Source organism: Solanum dulcamara, chromosome 12, assembly GCF_947179165.1.
Source record: "Solanum dulcamara chromosome 12, daSolDulc1.2, whole genome shotgun sequence".
Taxonomy (NCBI): Eukaryota; Viridiplantae; Streptophyta; class Magnoliopsida; order Solanales; family Solanaceae; genus Solanum; species Solanum dulcamara.
The window spans coordinates 9,396,535-9,411,512 of record NC_077248.1 but is presented as its reverse complement, the minus strand read 5'-3'; the positions used below and the strand labels follow the sequence as shown (position 1 = coordinate 9,411,512).

Sequence of the window (14,978 nt, the reverse complement as noted above, 5' to 3'; positions counted from 1 at the left end):
TATCTTTAATTTAAGATAATAAAATTCAAAAATCTTTTTTAAAAAAAAAAAAATTGTGTCAAATCAAAATAAAAAAACAAATTAAAACCCAAGATAGCATTTTTTTACATTTTTTTGAATGGATGGGATACTTTATTGAACCTACAACGTATCTCAATTTTGACAACAATGAATTTAGTCATGTTTCTTTGTTAATCCTTTTCAAATATTTTTCCAACTGAAGGCATTTTCCGTTAGTGCTCCCTATATGTGGGGCACAAATATGTTGTCCAAATTTATATACTATCTTTAAATTAACAGTCTTTTAAAATCTTTGTTCATTCTTACAAAGATATTGAATAGCCTTATTCATAAAAGAGATAAATAAAGAATAATTTATCAATATTACTCTTTTAATTCTTCCCAAATTTTTCTTAAAACTAGAGATGAATGAAAAACACATCCAAAAGAAGGATAATTTTGGGGGGAAAAATAATTAATACATCTTTAAACTTTGAAAAATCATTTATTTTGAACCATAGAAAAAGTTTTAAAAATTCATTTATTTTGGATTAAAGGATTACTTTTTATCTTTGTCTTAATCATCTCACTAATAATACACTACTAATAGGAACAATAAGAGTAATGAGAGAAAGAATAACCCAGTTCAAAATAATTGATGTTTTAACTTTTAAAATTGGTTCAAAATAATTGATACTCACAAACAAGAAGATATTTAATGATAATTATGTCAACCTAAAAAGAAAATACTTCCTCCATTCCCTTTTACTACATTCCATAAATGACAATTTCATTCTTTTTCTCAAATTTATCTTCGACACATTCTTAATCCAATGTACAAATTTAATGATAATTACTTCAACTTAAAAAAAGAAAAATACTCCCTCCATTTCCTTTTATTCCATTCCCTAAATCATAGTTTTATTTTTTCTGAATTTTTTTCCTTGACACATTCGTAATTCAATGTACTAATTTAATGATATTATGTCAACCTAAGAAGAGAATAATTCTTTTAATATACTGAACAAATAAACAAAAGCAAAAGTAATAAATTGGAACAAGTTTAATTTGACATAACAGCTGCAAAAACAAAGAAAAATAAAAAAATTATTACAATGCTATATATTTGAGTTGATACACAAATTAAACGAGTAGTACCACTGCACATTGTCCTAACAAATTATTTTTTTAAAATTAAACAAGCCACCTCTGAGAGAGAGAGAGCATAATGAACAACAAAATCTAAATTACAAAATCAACATGTTTGAAAGAGGATAGGTATCATAATTGAGTGATATATGGATATGAAAAAGTGCAATTATATTTTATCAAAAAGCGACAAGTGTCACCACTCATTTTGTAGGAAAATGACACGTATTATTATATTGCTTGACTTACAGCATGACACGTGTAAAATATATGTGTGAAAAGTATTGTTAAATTTGATCGTAACATGTGTCACGCCGTAAGTCAAGCGATATAATACGTATCATTAGATTGTCGCTTTATCAAAAAAAAAGGTTTCTACATGTGACATGTGTCGACTATGATGCAAGTCCAATAGCATGTTCATTTATTAAAAATAAATCGCTACGTCCATTAGGAAGTCATTTTTCTTATTTTAAAAAGAATTATTTTCGTAATTTTGATCAAATTGAACACACTTAATTTTTCAACAATGTGATAGACAAGTATATCTTATGAATTGGAATATCTCATGAAATTATATATTGAGGAATGAGATCCCTTAATCACTTATAAATATTGGAATAAAATAATCTTGTAACTAATTAATATTTATGACCAAATGTAGGGAAAAAAATTCTACATTTTATCTCGAGATTATAATTACCAACTAAACAATCTCTCAATATATTTTTTATTTTTTTTAAGATCAAGAGCTAATTTGTTTTTAATAAGGTTATGATTATATGGCAAAAGTGGTATTTCCTCGTATCACGTATGTTGTCTGAAACAAGAAACTACGAGGTAATCTCCAGAGTGAGAAACCACCTGGACCAAAGCATTTTTATTATGCTTATAAGTATTATTAAGGTAATATCTGGGGCTGGGGTTATCTTAAACAAATATTTTAGAGGTGATTATTGTTTCTAATCTTGTCATTAATTCTCTAATTAAAAGAAAGTAAATGCACTTTTGACATCCCAGTGGGCAATAAAAACTACAGTTATTTCGCACCTCCTTCCATAATTAATTGCTTAATCACATTCTTCCTGTCTGTCTTTGTTTATAGGATAATTTACAATTTTGGTCCCTAAGCTTTTTGCTAATTCTGATTTTAATCCTTATGATATATGGTTAAGCATATTTAAACGAATATGAATATTTGATCCTCCTGTTTTTGAATCTCCAAAATCTAATGAATTATTAACGAATAAACCATTTAATTATTTACATATTGTGTTAAATTAATTTGTACTATATCATGACTCCATATTTGAGGGTAACGTAGTTCTAAAAGTAATATAAATACAATATACTTTCTATGTAAAAGGATTAAAAATACAGTGAAATATTACAAGACAACCAAAATAAAAATATATCATAATTGAGAGATCAAAAGTAAAATTATTTTATAAAATTAATTAATCATAATCATTGAGCTCCCTCTGCAGGTCTTACCCTAATAAGATTGCACTTTTTTTTCATATGAAATTAACGGGTTCATGGTTCGGTTTGGATCGATTATTGATTAAAATTAAAATCAAATCAATATAATCAATTTTTAAATTTCTAAAATCAAATCAAACTAAATCAAAAAAATAACCGTCGGTTTGATTCAATTCTTTTTGGGTTTTTTCGGTTTGAAAATAATATTGTTGAAGTCATCTGCATCCCGATAGACAAACACCTAGTACATGAACAATCCACAGGAAAGCTACCGTGGATTCAATTAAGTATTAAACAATACTAGAGTTATTATTACACAAAAAAATGATTTAGTTAAGTAATACTAAAGTCATTGTACACCAAAGATCAAAAGATCAAATCTTTATAGCAAAAAAAATAAGCTCAAGCTCAACAATTGAGGAGCCACCCGAGAGAGAGTTACAAGAAACTTATATGCCAAAATTTAAGTGTTGGACTTGAGAAAATAGTAAAGTTAAAGTCTTAAGTTAATTTAAAGTTACTAAAATATTAATATTTTATTTATGAATAATATATAAATAATTATGAAATTTATATATATAATTTCTCAGTTTGGTATGATTATTTTTGCGGTTCATTTTTAGTAAAATCAAAATCAAACCAGAGTATTGGTTTTCAAAATTTAAAACCAAACCAAATATCGATTTTCTACGGAGTGTGGTTTGATTTGGTTTTTTAACCATAACCATGAACAGCCCTAGCTACAATTAGTCTCGAGAAGAAATGAATTGATTCTTCATATGGGCTTTCGATCAATAGTTTATTTTAAAAAGTTATTTTATTTATTGAAAAAAAAAAAGAAATTAAGAAGAAAGATAACTTTTTTAGATGATAATTATTAGTTGAATGACCATCTGAGATATCAACCGAGAAGAAATGCATCTTAGAACTTTCATTATCAACCAAAAGTTCAAATCTTTCTTCTGTGTAAGTTCATAAAATTAGTGTTTTCTGATCATTTTTGCATCTTCTCTTAAGTTTTTTTTTTTTTTTTTTGGTTTTAATGATCCAGAGTACTTTAAATCTTTCCAACTGAATAAGGTGTTTTATTTTTTCTCCTACCCAATGTACGTCCTCTCTATTTGGCTCTTCCTGTAAGGGTAGAGGAATTGTTGTGTAATAAACGCATGATGTCCATCAGAATGTCCACTTGCTTAACTAATTTCTAGATATAAGGGTCCTAAATCTTGCAACTGCTAAGCTAAATACTTAATTGTGAATTTCTAATTATTACACGTATTTAGTAGGCTTTATTTTTCGAACTTGATTTGATTGAAAGTGTTACATTTGCAGCAAATCGTCGTTAACAATTTGAACAACAAACTCATGCAAATTATTAGCTTGGATTATCCTTGGGGGATAACACTAAAAAGCACGTTATAGCATAAAAGAAGGTTTTGTGTAACTAAATTATTTGGTTAGAAAGAATAATTAAAATATATATATATTTCAATTCATCGATCCTAAAATAATAAGCGTGGTTCAACTGTTGTTCAAGTGATGGTCATGTTCGAAGTCATTATCTTAACCGCTTCAAAGTAGGGGTGTCAAAAGAATATGAAAAATTGACCGAATCTAATCATACCGAATTGATTTATATCATTGTTTTAATAAAATTATGGACTTTTATTTAAGCGTATAACCGTCCCGAATAATTGGGATGATCTTTTTAATTTATAAAAAAAATCATGAATTTTTTTGTAGTGACCCGTTAGATAATTTTGAGAACGAGTCCTCCTCCTTTCATAGAAGACCCTTTTCGTAAATTTAAGTTGAAAATTTTGGACCTTTCGGTAACTTCGGTTAATTAGTTGAGGGATAATTTTAGAGAATTAATTTAATTGGTGGGCTAAAGTATTAATTTGTTTAATACTTATACCACTTTTCTTATATTTAATAAAATAGGTTAGTAGGGTTTGTCACTTTTAGTACATGATTAATTTAGAAAAGAAAAAGAAGGAAATAAATAATAAAAAAGCCATCAGATATGGGTATAAGGCAGTGGCGAGAAAGCGGCAGAAACTGGAAAAAAAAATACGGAGGAAGAAAAAAAAAAGGGGAAAAGAAAAATAAAAGAGAAGAGAAAAATAAGGATTTTCATTCCAAAGCGTCAATGTAATTATTCTAATCCTTTTCATTAAATTTTCATGTGATTATGAACATATTTTTAGGATATATTGGTGGAGAAATAACGCTGAAATAAGAAAATATGACTCTAGGGTTCTTCACATAAAATCTTGATTTGAGGGTCAAATAACGATCCGTTTTTAGCTGAAATTTGATATGTGAGTTTATTTTATCATGAGTGAACATAATCGGAAAGAAAATTTCAAATTTGACTTCAATGACTCGGGATGACTTTTTGACCCAATTTTTGATCCGAAAATAAATATAGCAATATGGGTGTCATTGAATTCGTATTCTTATGAAGATTATGTATTTGAACAGATTTTGATCGTTCAGAAGCGTTACGAAAGGCTCAAATTTTAAAGTGATTATTCAATTTAATTGAGGTTTAACCCTAGTTTTGAAATTCAGAAAATATGAGAGTTGGCATGTTAAGTGGCATCAAGATTAGGAACGTGTTTATAGATTTGCTTAAATTTTTGGGTATAGGCTAGACATATGGTAATAAGGGTGTTGTTAGTTTCGAAATCTTATTGTAATTATTTATTTGACTAGATTACGTTGATTTGGAGGCCCACCGAAAAGGGAAGGCTCAAGTCCCGGAGTGATTGCTTGATTAATTAAGGAAGGTGAATTTCTAAACCTCAGTTTAAGCTTGTAGATGCTTGTATTTCCGTGTTATGTGCACTGGGGAGTAATGAGAATTGGACTGGGTTATTGACTGTATGATTGGCCTTAAAAATGGAGATGAGGGGTATAATAAAATGGTGATCTAATGACATGCATTGGTGGAATTGATATGTTATGATTATGAGTTTATTTTGGACATGTGAAATGACTATGTTGATGTGAGATAGGAAAAATTATTGTTGTTGTCATGTTATTATCGTGAATTATATGAACATGATTTGATTGCATTGGTTCTGACATATTGTGTTGAGACTGAAAATGATATGAAACAAAAGGGGTCGGGCTACACGCTCCGTGGCAAGTATTATGAAACAAAGGGGTCGGGGTACACACTCCGTGGCAGGATATGTATATTGAGGGGACGGGTCACACGCTCCGTGGAAGGTAACATGGACAGAAATATCCTCCATGGATTTTGGAATGTAATTTAGCGGATGTGTACCAATAGGACATGCATGCATCATCTCATTGCATTGCATCGCATTTTGTTGATATTCGTGAATTTGTTTTACCACTTATTGCTCTGTATATGTTGAATTTGACTTGATATGATTCACTTGATAGGACTACCGATGAATATTCATGGACTGTATTGTTATTATTGTGTAGAGTGTAGAGTTGGGCTGGTTTTATGCAGGTTGTAGTTAAGGAGATTCGGTTGGGATGACAGGAGTACTTGTATCTATCGAGTTTTGCTTAGTTTTAGTTATCCACTTGCTGAGTATCATGTTGTTTGGTACTTACCCCTTGCTTCTACACTTGTGTAGGTTGTGAGCCCGAACCTTCTTGATCTCCAATGTTTCCACCACATCTGAGGCTATCATTTCGAGTGTTGAGGTAGCTGTTACATCCATCTAGCGGACACCTCTTACTCTTTTATTATGTTTTAGTCCTACTCTAGAGACAAAGACATTGTGACTGTATTTTCTTTCGTACTTTGATAATTTATTAGTGGTTTGTATACGTGACATCCAATCTTGGGGGATTTTGAGATTATTTATTTGCCTTTGTCTAAGTTAAACCTTGCTTTATCTCAATTACTTCCACATTTACTTTTCGTTGAGTTTTAGGCTGACTTGTCTCGGTGGATTGAGATGAGTACTATCACACCCAGATTCGGGTCGTGACATTTCCGCACCGAACCGAATAACCTTACATGTATGCAAATATATTTTATATATTAACAATATGTTAAATTTAATATATAAATCAAGTTCAAAAAAATTTAATATATAAATATATTTTATAATATTTTTCAAATATAAAAATTACCCAAGTCCTAGGCCTCTAGTAACTGGACGATTTTGGGCGTTTGACTTTTAATTAGCCTTTAATTAATGGGGATTTTTCGCATATAGTCACTCAAAAATATCTTAATTATGCTCCATAACTATAATTTGCTAATTATAATTCGTAGCTATAGTTATAACAGTGTTTGTATAATTCGCGTGACATTTGTATACGTTTTTATAATTCACAATTTTTGTATAATGTTTGTATATTTCACTATACAATTCATGCACAACGTTCATATAATTCTCTATACAATTCGATTCGCGCACAATATTTGTATAAATCGCTCGAATTATACAAAACTCAAACTGTAATTATAGCTAGATGTTGCCGCGAGCCATAATTAATTCAAACTATAACTATATTAGCTAATTAACTAGTATATGTTTGCTTATCCGCGTAATTTTTTCTTAATTAATTAGATTTAAAATTAAAAAGTACTATAATAGATACCCATCAAACAATACGGCAAAACTTATGCAAACACTTCTATTGAAAGTTTTAGATCAGACAATATGGTAACAAGGTTTTACATTCTTGGCTTCTTGGTGAAGAATAGAAGTGCTTCTTCAAGAACACACTTGCGAAAAAAATATTTTAATAATGGTGTATTTTAAAGCGTACTTTAAAAGTAAAAAAAATAAAAATTAATTGAACCATATCGATACTAATGAAAAATCGATATAATTGTGATGATTTTAAAAAATCTAATTTTTATTATATATTATAAAATACTCAAAAAATTAAGATGATATAATTTTTAAGAAATAACTGACCGAATCATCTCATTCACACCCCTACTTCAAAGTGACAAGGAGCGGAAAAAATAGATCAAATTAGGGTCGATTGAAAGAGGGCCTTAGTTCTTGATTGACCCAAACAAGTTAATACATCTATTCTCTTTTTTTTCTTTTCTAAGAAAGAAATAGTTTTACAATATGTATCGATTATTTTAGGATTGTTGATATTTTGGGTTTAAATTTTGGTTTTGAAGAACATTATTTCAAAATTTTAATTTATTTGACACTCTTTCTTTTTTGATAAATTCAAATAAGTTTATACTATTTTGTAAAACTCTTACAATTTTTAAATATTTTAATTCTTTGTTATTACTTTAATCACATTTAGTGACATACATATAGTCATATAAAATAAGACGAAAAGAACATTGAATAAAAGATGGATTAAATTAGATTATTTTGGAAAGGAAGAAGAAATTTCTTGGTGATCCTTGCTTTATGAAAGATGCATCTAAAAGAGCCATACTAGGAAACATGAACAAATGTAATGGACGGTTGGTTGTGGGGACGGAATTAGCTCATAAATTATTAATTTACGTAAATTATTTATCGTATATTAAAAGAATTATTAATATTTATAAATATATAATTATAAATTTTGTTATTATTATATATATAAATTTAAAATTATTATAAAAACTTATAAATTTTAAATTTTGAATCTAGTTGTATCAATTGCGTATAACTTAATTCGGCTTTTGGAGAAACGAAAACGAGTCATAAAATTAAAAATATGAAAATGGCTTCGTAAGCAAAAAGTCCTTTTAGTGGCTTATAATAATAATAATAATAAAATGTATTATTGCACATGCAGGACAGAGGAACCATATAAACTATGTCTTAAAAAACTAGATTCAAGGATTGATGATGAATCTTATGGATGGATTAAAATAATTCAATTATTGTTAGTACTAATTAATTAATCTTCATTAAGCATTAATGCACTTTTAGTTAAAGAATGGGGATCTAAGACTCGGTTTTTGTTTATTGGATGGTCACAAGAAAACAAGAATTTTGACAAATCAATAAGCACCACAAATACAGTGTTAGAAAAGCCAACTCACTTTTCAGTTTTTCTCATTTGAAGATGCTTTCTTTTTTGTTTCTCTTATCTGATATTAATATTGAAATAGGATTAATTTTTATTTGTGCCGCATAAGATTTTATTTGAAGAGAAGCGTTTTCTATTAAAGATTTTTTTATATTAAAGATTTGAATTCGAGATATCTAGTTCAGAAAAAACAATTTTATTCAATATACCACATCTTTTGATCGTAAGAGATGCTTTCTTTTTTCATTTTTTAGTGTCATTTTCTAGTTTGTCTTTGGATCTCGTATATCCAACAAAAATAATATATTCAGTATAATTTTCTAGATAAAATTTGAAAATAAAAATAAAAGTATATGCATATCTTCCTTTTTTTCTTGCTACGGAATTAGCCTGTTTGGCGTGGTTTGTTACCTAAAAAAACTAAGACTCTAAACTCAAATCGAAAATAATGAACCTTCAACCTAAAATTCCTATTCTTCGCTTCGGGATATGAACTTATGCCCCTGTTGCCAATAGGCGTGGACAAAAACGGATTTCGCTTCTGATGTAGTCAGTGAGAAGCTAAGTTCCGTTGGAGAGATGGCGATGTCGTGAAGCCAGTGTTTTTTCATAACTTGGCGTCTTAGGCTAATTTTAGATCTTATTCCGGTTTGCATGCAGAAAGACCAGCTTTATCTCTATGAAATAAAATAATTATTTTTGATAAATTCTCTGCTCTAATTATTTTTAGAACAGATTTGAAAGGATGAGGTCCCATATATAGGACCACAAATTAAACCACCATTAAAAGGAGGCATGGACTATTTGATGATAATAAATTATGTTGCAAAAACATGAACGTTTCTTAAAATAATATGAAACTTATATAAAGTGAACTTGACCAACAATAGCAAAATTAATTGGTTGATTTCATAAATGATAATCACTTAAAATTTATTTTATTATGTTAAATTTACTAAATTGTGTCTCTTCTCTTTTATCTATTAAATATAAATTAAATATATACAACAAGTATATATATTTATTTATTATTAAATGGATCTAAATTGATTCACATGGATGATCCGATCCAATTTCCTTCCATTATAAATCTATTTTTTGGAAATGAAACTATCATTCAACTTATACCTAAAAATCACAAGAAGTTACCAAACAATTTTTTTGGAACCAGAAGATCATCCAACTTTGCTTAATTATTATATAAAAAATATTTTTATTTTATTTTCTCTTAATGACTTTTTGTAACACTTCAATAAAATTAAATATTTAATATATTTATTTAATACAAATACATGATCTATACAATAGCTTACAAAAATAATACAAGTCTCATATTTTTAAAAGACATATATAAAATTAAGACATGAAGATCATTGATAAGTAAATATATATATTTAGTTATCTGATTGTAAAGTAATAATCAAATAATATCACCCTCACGATGTTCTCAGTTAATAGGCAGTACTATAACTTGATATTTGAGTTACTTTTAATAATCATATTTTTTAGATTAATTGAGCTTTTGAGATTTTGTTAAAAAAAATTATGAGTCGATAATGTTAATTTTGTAATTTTATATATGATTTGGGTAGAAATTGTGAGCGAGATCGAGAATTAAGTGTTGACCTCGTTTAGGGTGCCTAATTGGGTGTTTGAAATATTTCCAACACGGACTTGGAAATATTTTACATCCAAATCTCGTAAAGCCTTTTAAGGCATTGCTTCTACCTATTTTTTCTTTTACAAATTATTCCAAATAAACCAGCCTTTGTATATCAAGGTTAGTAAAATTAAGTATGTTAAATAGGATTGTAAAATTTGTATATGCAAATACATTGTTCATTTTCTTTACAATGCAGGGAGATGCTTAGAGATGATCAACCATAAAAATGAGAGAAATTATTAGTGATCGGTGAAGTTCATATAGAGAATGGATTGAATCAAGAATTTGAACTTCAAACGATAAGGGATACTTATTGGGATTCTCAGTTTAAGACAGTGTAACTTTATTAGTTTAATCTTTTCAAGCATGTACTTGAAGTTCTTGTTAAGAAGGGCTCAAATTATGTAACGAGATCATTGACAAAAAAATTAGTAGATGACATAAGATCTTATGAGGTTGTATACATTGCATTTGATGTTGAAAGTGTTGACAATTACACATAATTTGAATATGGCTTTGCAAAAAAAGGATCAAGACATTGTAAGTGTTATGAACCTTGTTGATTTCACGAAGAAGTAATTACAATCTATGAGAGATTCTAAATGAAATTATTTGATAAAAAAATGTTTTTTCATTTTGTGTCAAGCATGGTATTGTGATTTCTAAAATAGATAAAAATTATGCTCTAAGACAAATTTATGAAACTTGCTACATATTATAGGGATGATTTTAGAGTTCCATGCTTGAGGATCTTAGTTTTGAGCTTGACAACTATATTGACTATGTGAGAGAAGTGGTCAACAATTTTTCAAATTTGAAAAGATTCAGAGATCTTTTAGAGACACTAGTTAAATAAATTTGCACAAGTCTTAAAGAGACTTGTTTATTTATTTAGAGACTTTATTTATTTGTGAATTTAATTTAATATTATCTGTCTTTATGGTAATAACGAAAAGACTTTTTCTTCGATGAAGTACATTTAAAATGACTTGTGCAGCAGAATTGATGACGAATTTTTAAATGATTGTTTAGTTTGTTATATAGGGAATGAAGTATTTGAAAAGATACTTAATAATGCGATCATTGATTGTTTTCAAAACATTACAAGTCGCCTAGTAAAATTGTAATGATATTGTGTATTTTAATATCTTGCATTACTCTTTTAAATATATAGAGAGTTTCAATACTCATTTTGTCCGATATTATCGCATATAAATTTATTTTATGAACGATCTATAAATTTAAAATCTTGAATTCTTCTCTGATAATCAAATTATTAACAATGTATAATTAATAAGTCGATATTTGATAATCAATTTTTAACATATTATAAAGTAAATTTTACCTAAATCTCATAGTGATTCTTTTCAATTGCACTCTATCTCTACTCTTTTAAAACTTACCCAAAATTTCTTCTTTTTGGTCACTTCTGGATACATCACGTACGTCCTGATACATCACGTACAGTGATGTATCCAATCGATATATCACGTTATGTATCCGACATCCTGATACATCATGTAAGTGATGTATCCGATCATTATATCACGTAACGTGATATATCCAATTTTCCAATACATCAGAGTAGGAGAGAGTAGAAATTTTTATAATTTTTTTTAAATGATAATTTTTTTAAAAAAATATAATAAAATAAGTTGTGTATTTAGATAATTTTTCCTATTATAAACACAATAACCAATAATATTCACATTTGAACCAAACTGGCCAAATAGAAAACAATAATTCTATAAAAGAAGTAGAAAACTTCAAATTGTACAAGCAACTCACTAAACACCAACCCCCAATTAATAACTTATCAATCCTCTTTTCATCTACCCCCACGCCCACGCCCACCCCCACCCCCACGAAAATCAGTCCAAAAAAGCACCGTCACCGTTTTCAGTAACGGTGACAACTGTTGTTGTTCCAGATCAAACGGTGACGATTCTTGAATTATCATTCATTCACGGTGTTATCTAGTACAGGGTATTTCTGTTTACTTCACTTTGTGACCACCAAACAACATATTTGTTTTGGTGTCCCCTTTTTATTTTCCTTCTGTATATTTGTGTTTCTTGACTTTTCTTGTTTTTGTTCTTCATTTTCATTTCCCATGTAAGTTAAGTGTTTGTGTAAATTGAGAGTAGAAAAAAATTTTGAAGGATGAGGATGGTAAGAGCCATTGATTCTACAGAATGTCCTAGTGTTTGTGGGTTCTTGGTTGTTGAAGCTTATCCCAAAAGGTACTCTTCCAAGATCCCTTCTGATTTAGTCCTTTTCTTGGGCCTTGGCTTCATAGATTGGTAATCCTATACATTCAAAAAGATACACAAATTATATATTACTTCTGTTTATTTGAAAAAAAAAGATAATTTTGGGGGAATAAAGATTATGGGTTTTGCAAGATTTACTCAGTTTCTCTCACCTGTCTTTGGAGGGTTTAATGAGATTCTTGGGTTAGGGTTGAATATAGTCTTCATCTAGCTTTTCTTTTGACTTGTATGGTATTTTTGGCTGTTTTCCTATCTGGGTTTTTGAGGGTTTGTAGTTATGTGATGAATAAGTAAGAGGGATTTAATGGTGGTGTGAATGTTGTTGTTGTTGTTGGGATTAGTATGATGGATGTGTTCTTTGTAAAGATTGATTTTTTTTCAAGAAAGTTCCTTTGGGTACTTAAGAATTGGAGCTAGCATTAGGAATTAGAGAGCCCCTATTTTCAAGGGAGAAATTTGTGAAATGGTAGATACTCTTCTTACAACACTGTCAATGGAGAATCATCATCCTTCAACCCTTTTGTCAATGGATTCTAGTGCTTCTTCTTCACATGATGAATTAGACCTTGAGATGAACCGACAAGTTGTCATAACTCGTCCCCCTGATATCAATTTGCCGTTATCAGCTGAGCGTAGCTCGCCTACTCAGGCGTGGAACGATATTCTTGATGTCGGGCTAGGGACACAGATCTATGAAACTGAAACTTTCCTTAGTGTGCCTAAAGTAGGGAGGAAATGTGCAAAACGTGTAGATAGCATCTGGGGTGCTTGGTTTTTCTTTAGTTTCTACTTTAAGCCTGTTTTAAGTGAGAAATCTAAGGCTAAGATGATCCGGGATAGTAATGGTATATCTGGTTTTGATAAAACTGATCTCCAGCTTGATGTTTTCATGGTTCAACATGATATGGAGAACATGTACATGTGGGTATTTAAGGATAGACCTGAGAATGCATTGGGTAAGATGCAGCTACGGAGTTACATGAATGGGCATTCTCGACAAGGGGAGCGTCCATTTCCATTTAGCGCTGACAGGGGTTTCATTCGATCTCATAGGATGCAAAGGAAGCATTACAGAGGCCTATCAAATCCTCAGTGTGTTCATGGGATTGAGGTTGTGTCGTCCCCCAATCTCATGGTTCTTGATGAAGAGGAGCGCAAAAGATGGAAGGAACTCACTGGTAGGGATGTGAACTTCACTATCCCACCGGAAGCTAGTGATTTCAGTACATGGAGAAACCTCCCCAACACCGAATTTGAGCTTGAGAGGCCGCCTCCGCCAATAAAGAGCAATCCACCTTCCAACTCAAAGAAACTGCTTAATGGTTCTGGGCTTAATTTGTCAACTCAGCCGTCCAATCATAGCAATGGAGACGCAATGGATCTACTACCTGTCAACGGCAAAAGGAAAAAAGACTTCTTCTCGAATGGAACTGAAGAAGAGTGTTATCTGCAAGTAAATCCTCCTCCGTATCAAATTCCAGACCTTGAAATTCACCCAAATGAACCGAATTGGTTAAATGAATTTAGTGGGGTGATGAGGGATGCTTATGGCCCTGTTACAGCGGCGAAAAGTATCTACGAAGATGAAGAAGGTTATTTGATCGTAATCAGCTTGCCATTTGTAGATCTTCAAAGAGTGAAAGTTTCATGGCGGAACACGCCCACACATGGGATAATCAAGATGTCTTGTTTGAGCACGTCTCGGATTCCATTCATCAAGAGACAGAATAGGACTTTCAAGCTTCAAGTTTCATCCTCCGAACACTGCCTTCCAGGAGAGTTCATCAGAGAAATTCCTCTTCCAGCCAGAATTCCTGAAGATGCTAAACTTGAAGCATATTATGATGAATCAGGAACGGTGCTTGAGATATTGGTGCCAAAAGTTCGCGAGGGGACAGAAGAAGAACATGAAGTTCGGGTTTGTCTCCGTCCTCACCTTGTTGGAAATGACCTCATGTTGACCTAAACGCGTACTTGGGGAAATGCATGGGGGTGGTTGTTAGGACTGGTGCTTCGTTCAGTACTGACTTTGTATTATCTGTAGTGTGGTTTTATGGAGACACACTAAATGTTGTGGTTGGCAGTTGTTATCTTGACTAGTTTTTATTGTAAGAGTGTTTGCTATGGAGACACACTAACTGGTAAAGTTGCTGCCATGTGACCAGGAGGTCACGGGTTCAAGCCTTGGAAACAGCCTCTGGCAGAAATGCAAGGTAAGGCTGCGTACAACAGACCCTTGTGGTCGGGCCCTTCCCCGGACCCTGCGCATAGCGGGAGCTTAAGTGCACCGGGCTGCCCTTTTTTTGTTTGCTATGAAAGTTCACCAGTTGGTTTATTAGCATAGTCACTGATATTTTATTACCATAGTCACTGATATTGTGTTCATCTATTTAATTCATAGTTTTTCATGC

At 30.6% G+C, this 14,978-nt stretch overlaps 1 protein-coding gene across 1 annotated transcript; it reads left to right on the top strand.

Annotated features, from left to right (window-relative positions):
• Positions 1 to 12,308: 12,308 nt before the first annotated feature.
• LOC129875988 (uncharacterized) lies at positions 12,309 to 14,695 on the top strand. The gene has a single exon (XM_055951262.1). The coding sequence runs from the start codon at positions 13,031 to 13,033 to the stop codon at positions 14,531 to 14,533; it is 1,503 nt and encodes a 500-aa protein (XP_055807237.1). The 5' UTR covers positions 12,309 to 13,030; the 3' UTR covers positions 14,534 to 14,695.
• The last annotated feature ends 283 nt before the right edge of the window (positions 14,696 to 14,978 follow it).

What these genes read in the sequence shown, in the direction of transcription:
- LOC129875988 (XM_055951262.1), top strand. Translation starts at nt 13,031, where the DNA reads ATGGTAGATACTCTTCTTACAACACTGTCAATGGAGAATCATCATCCT.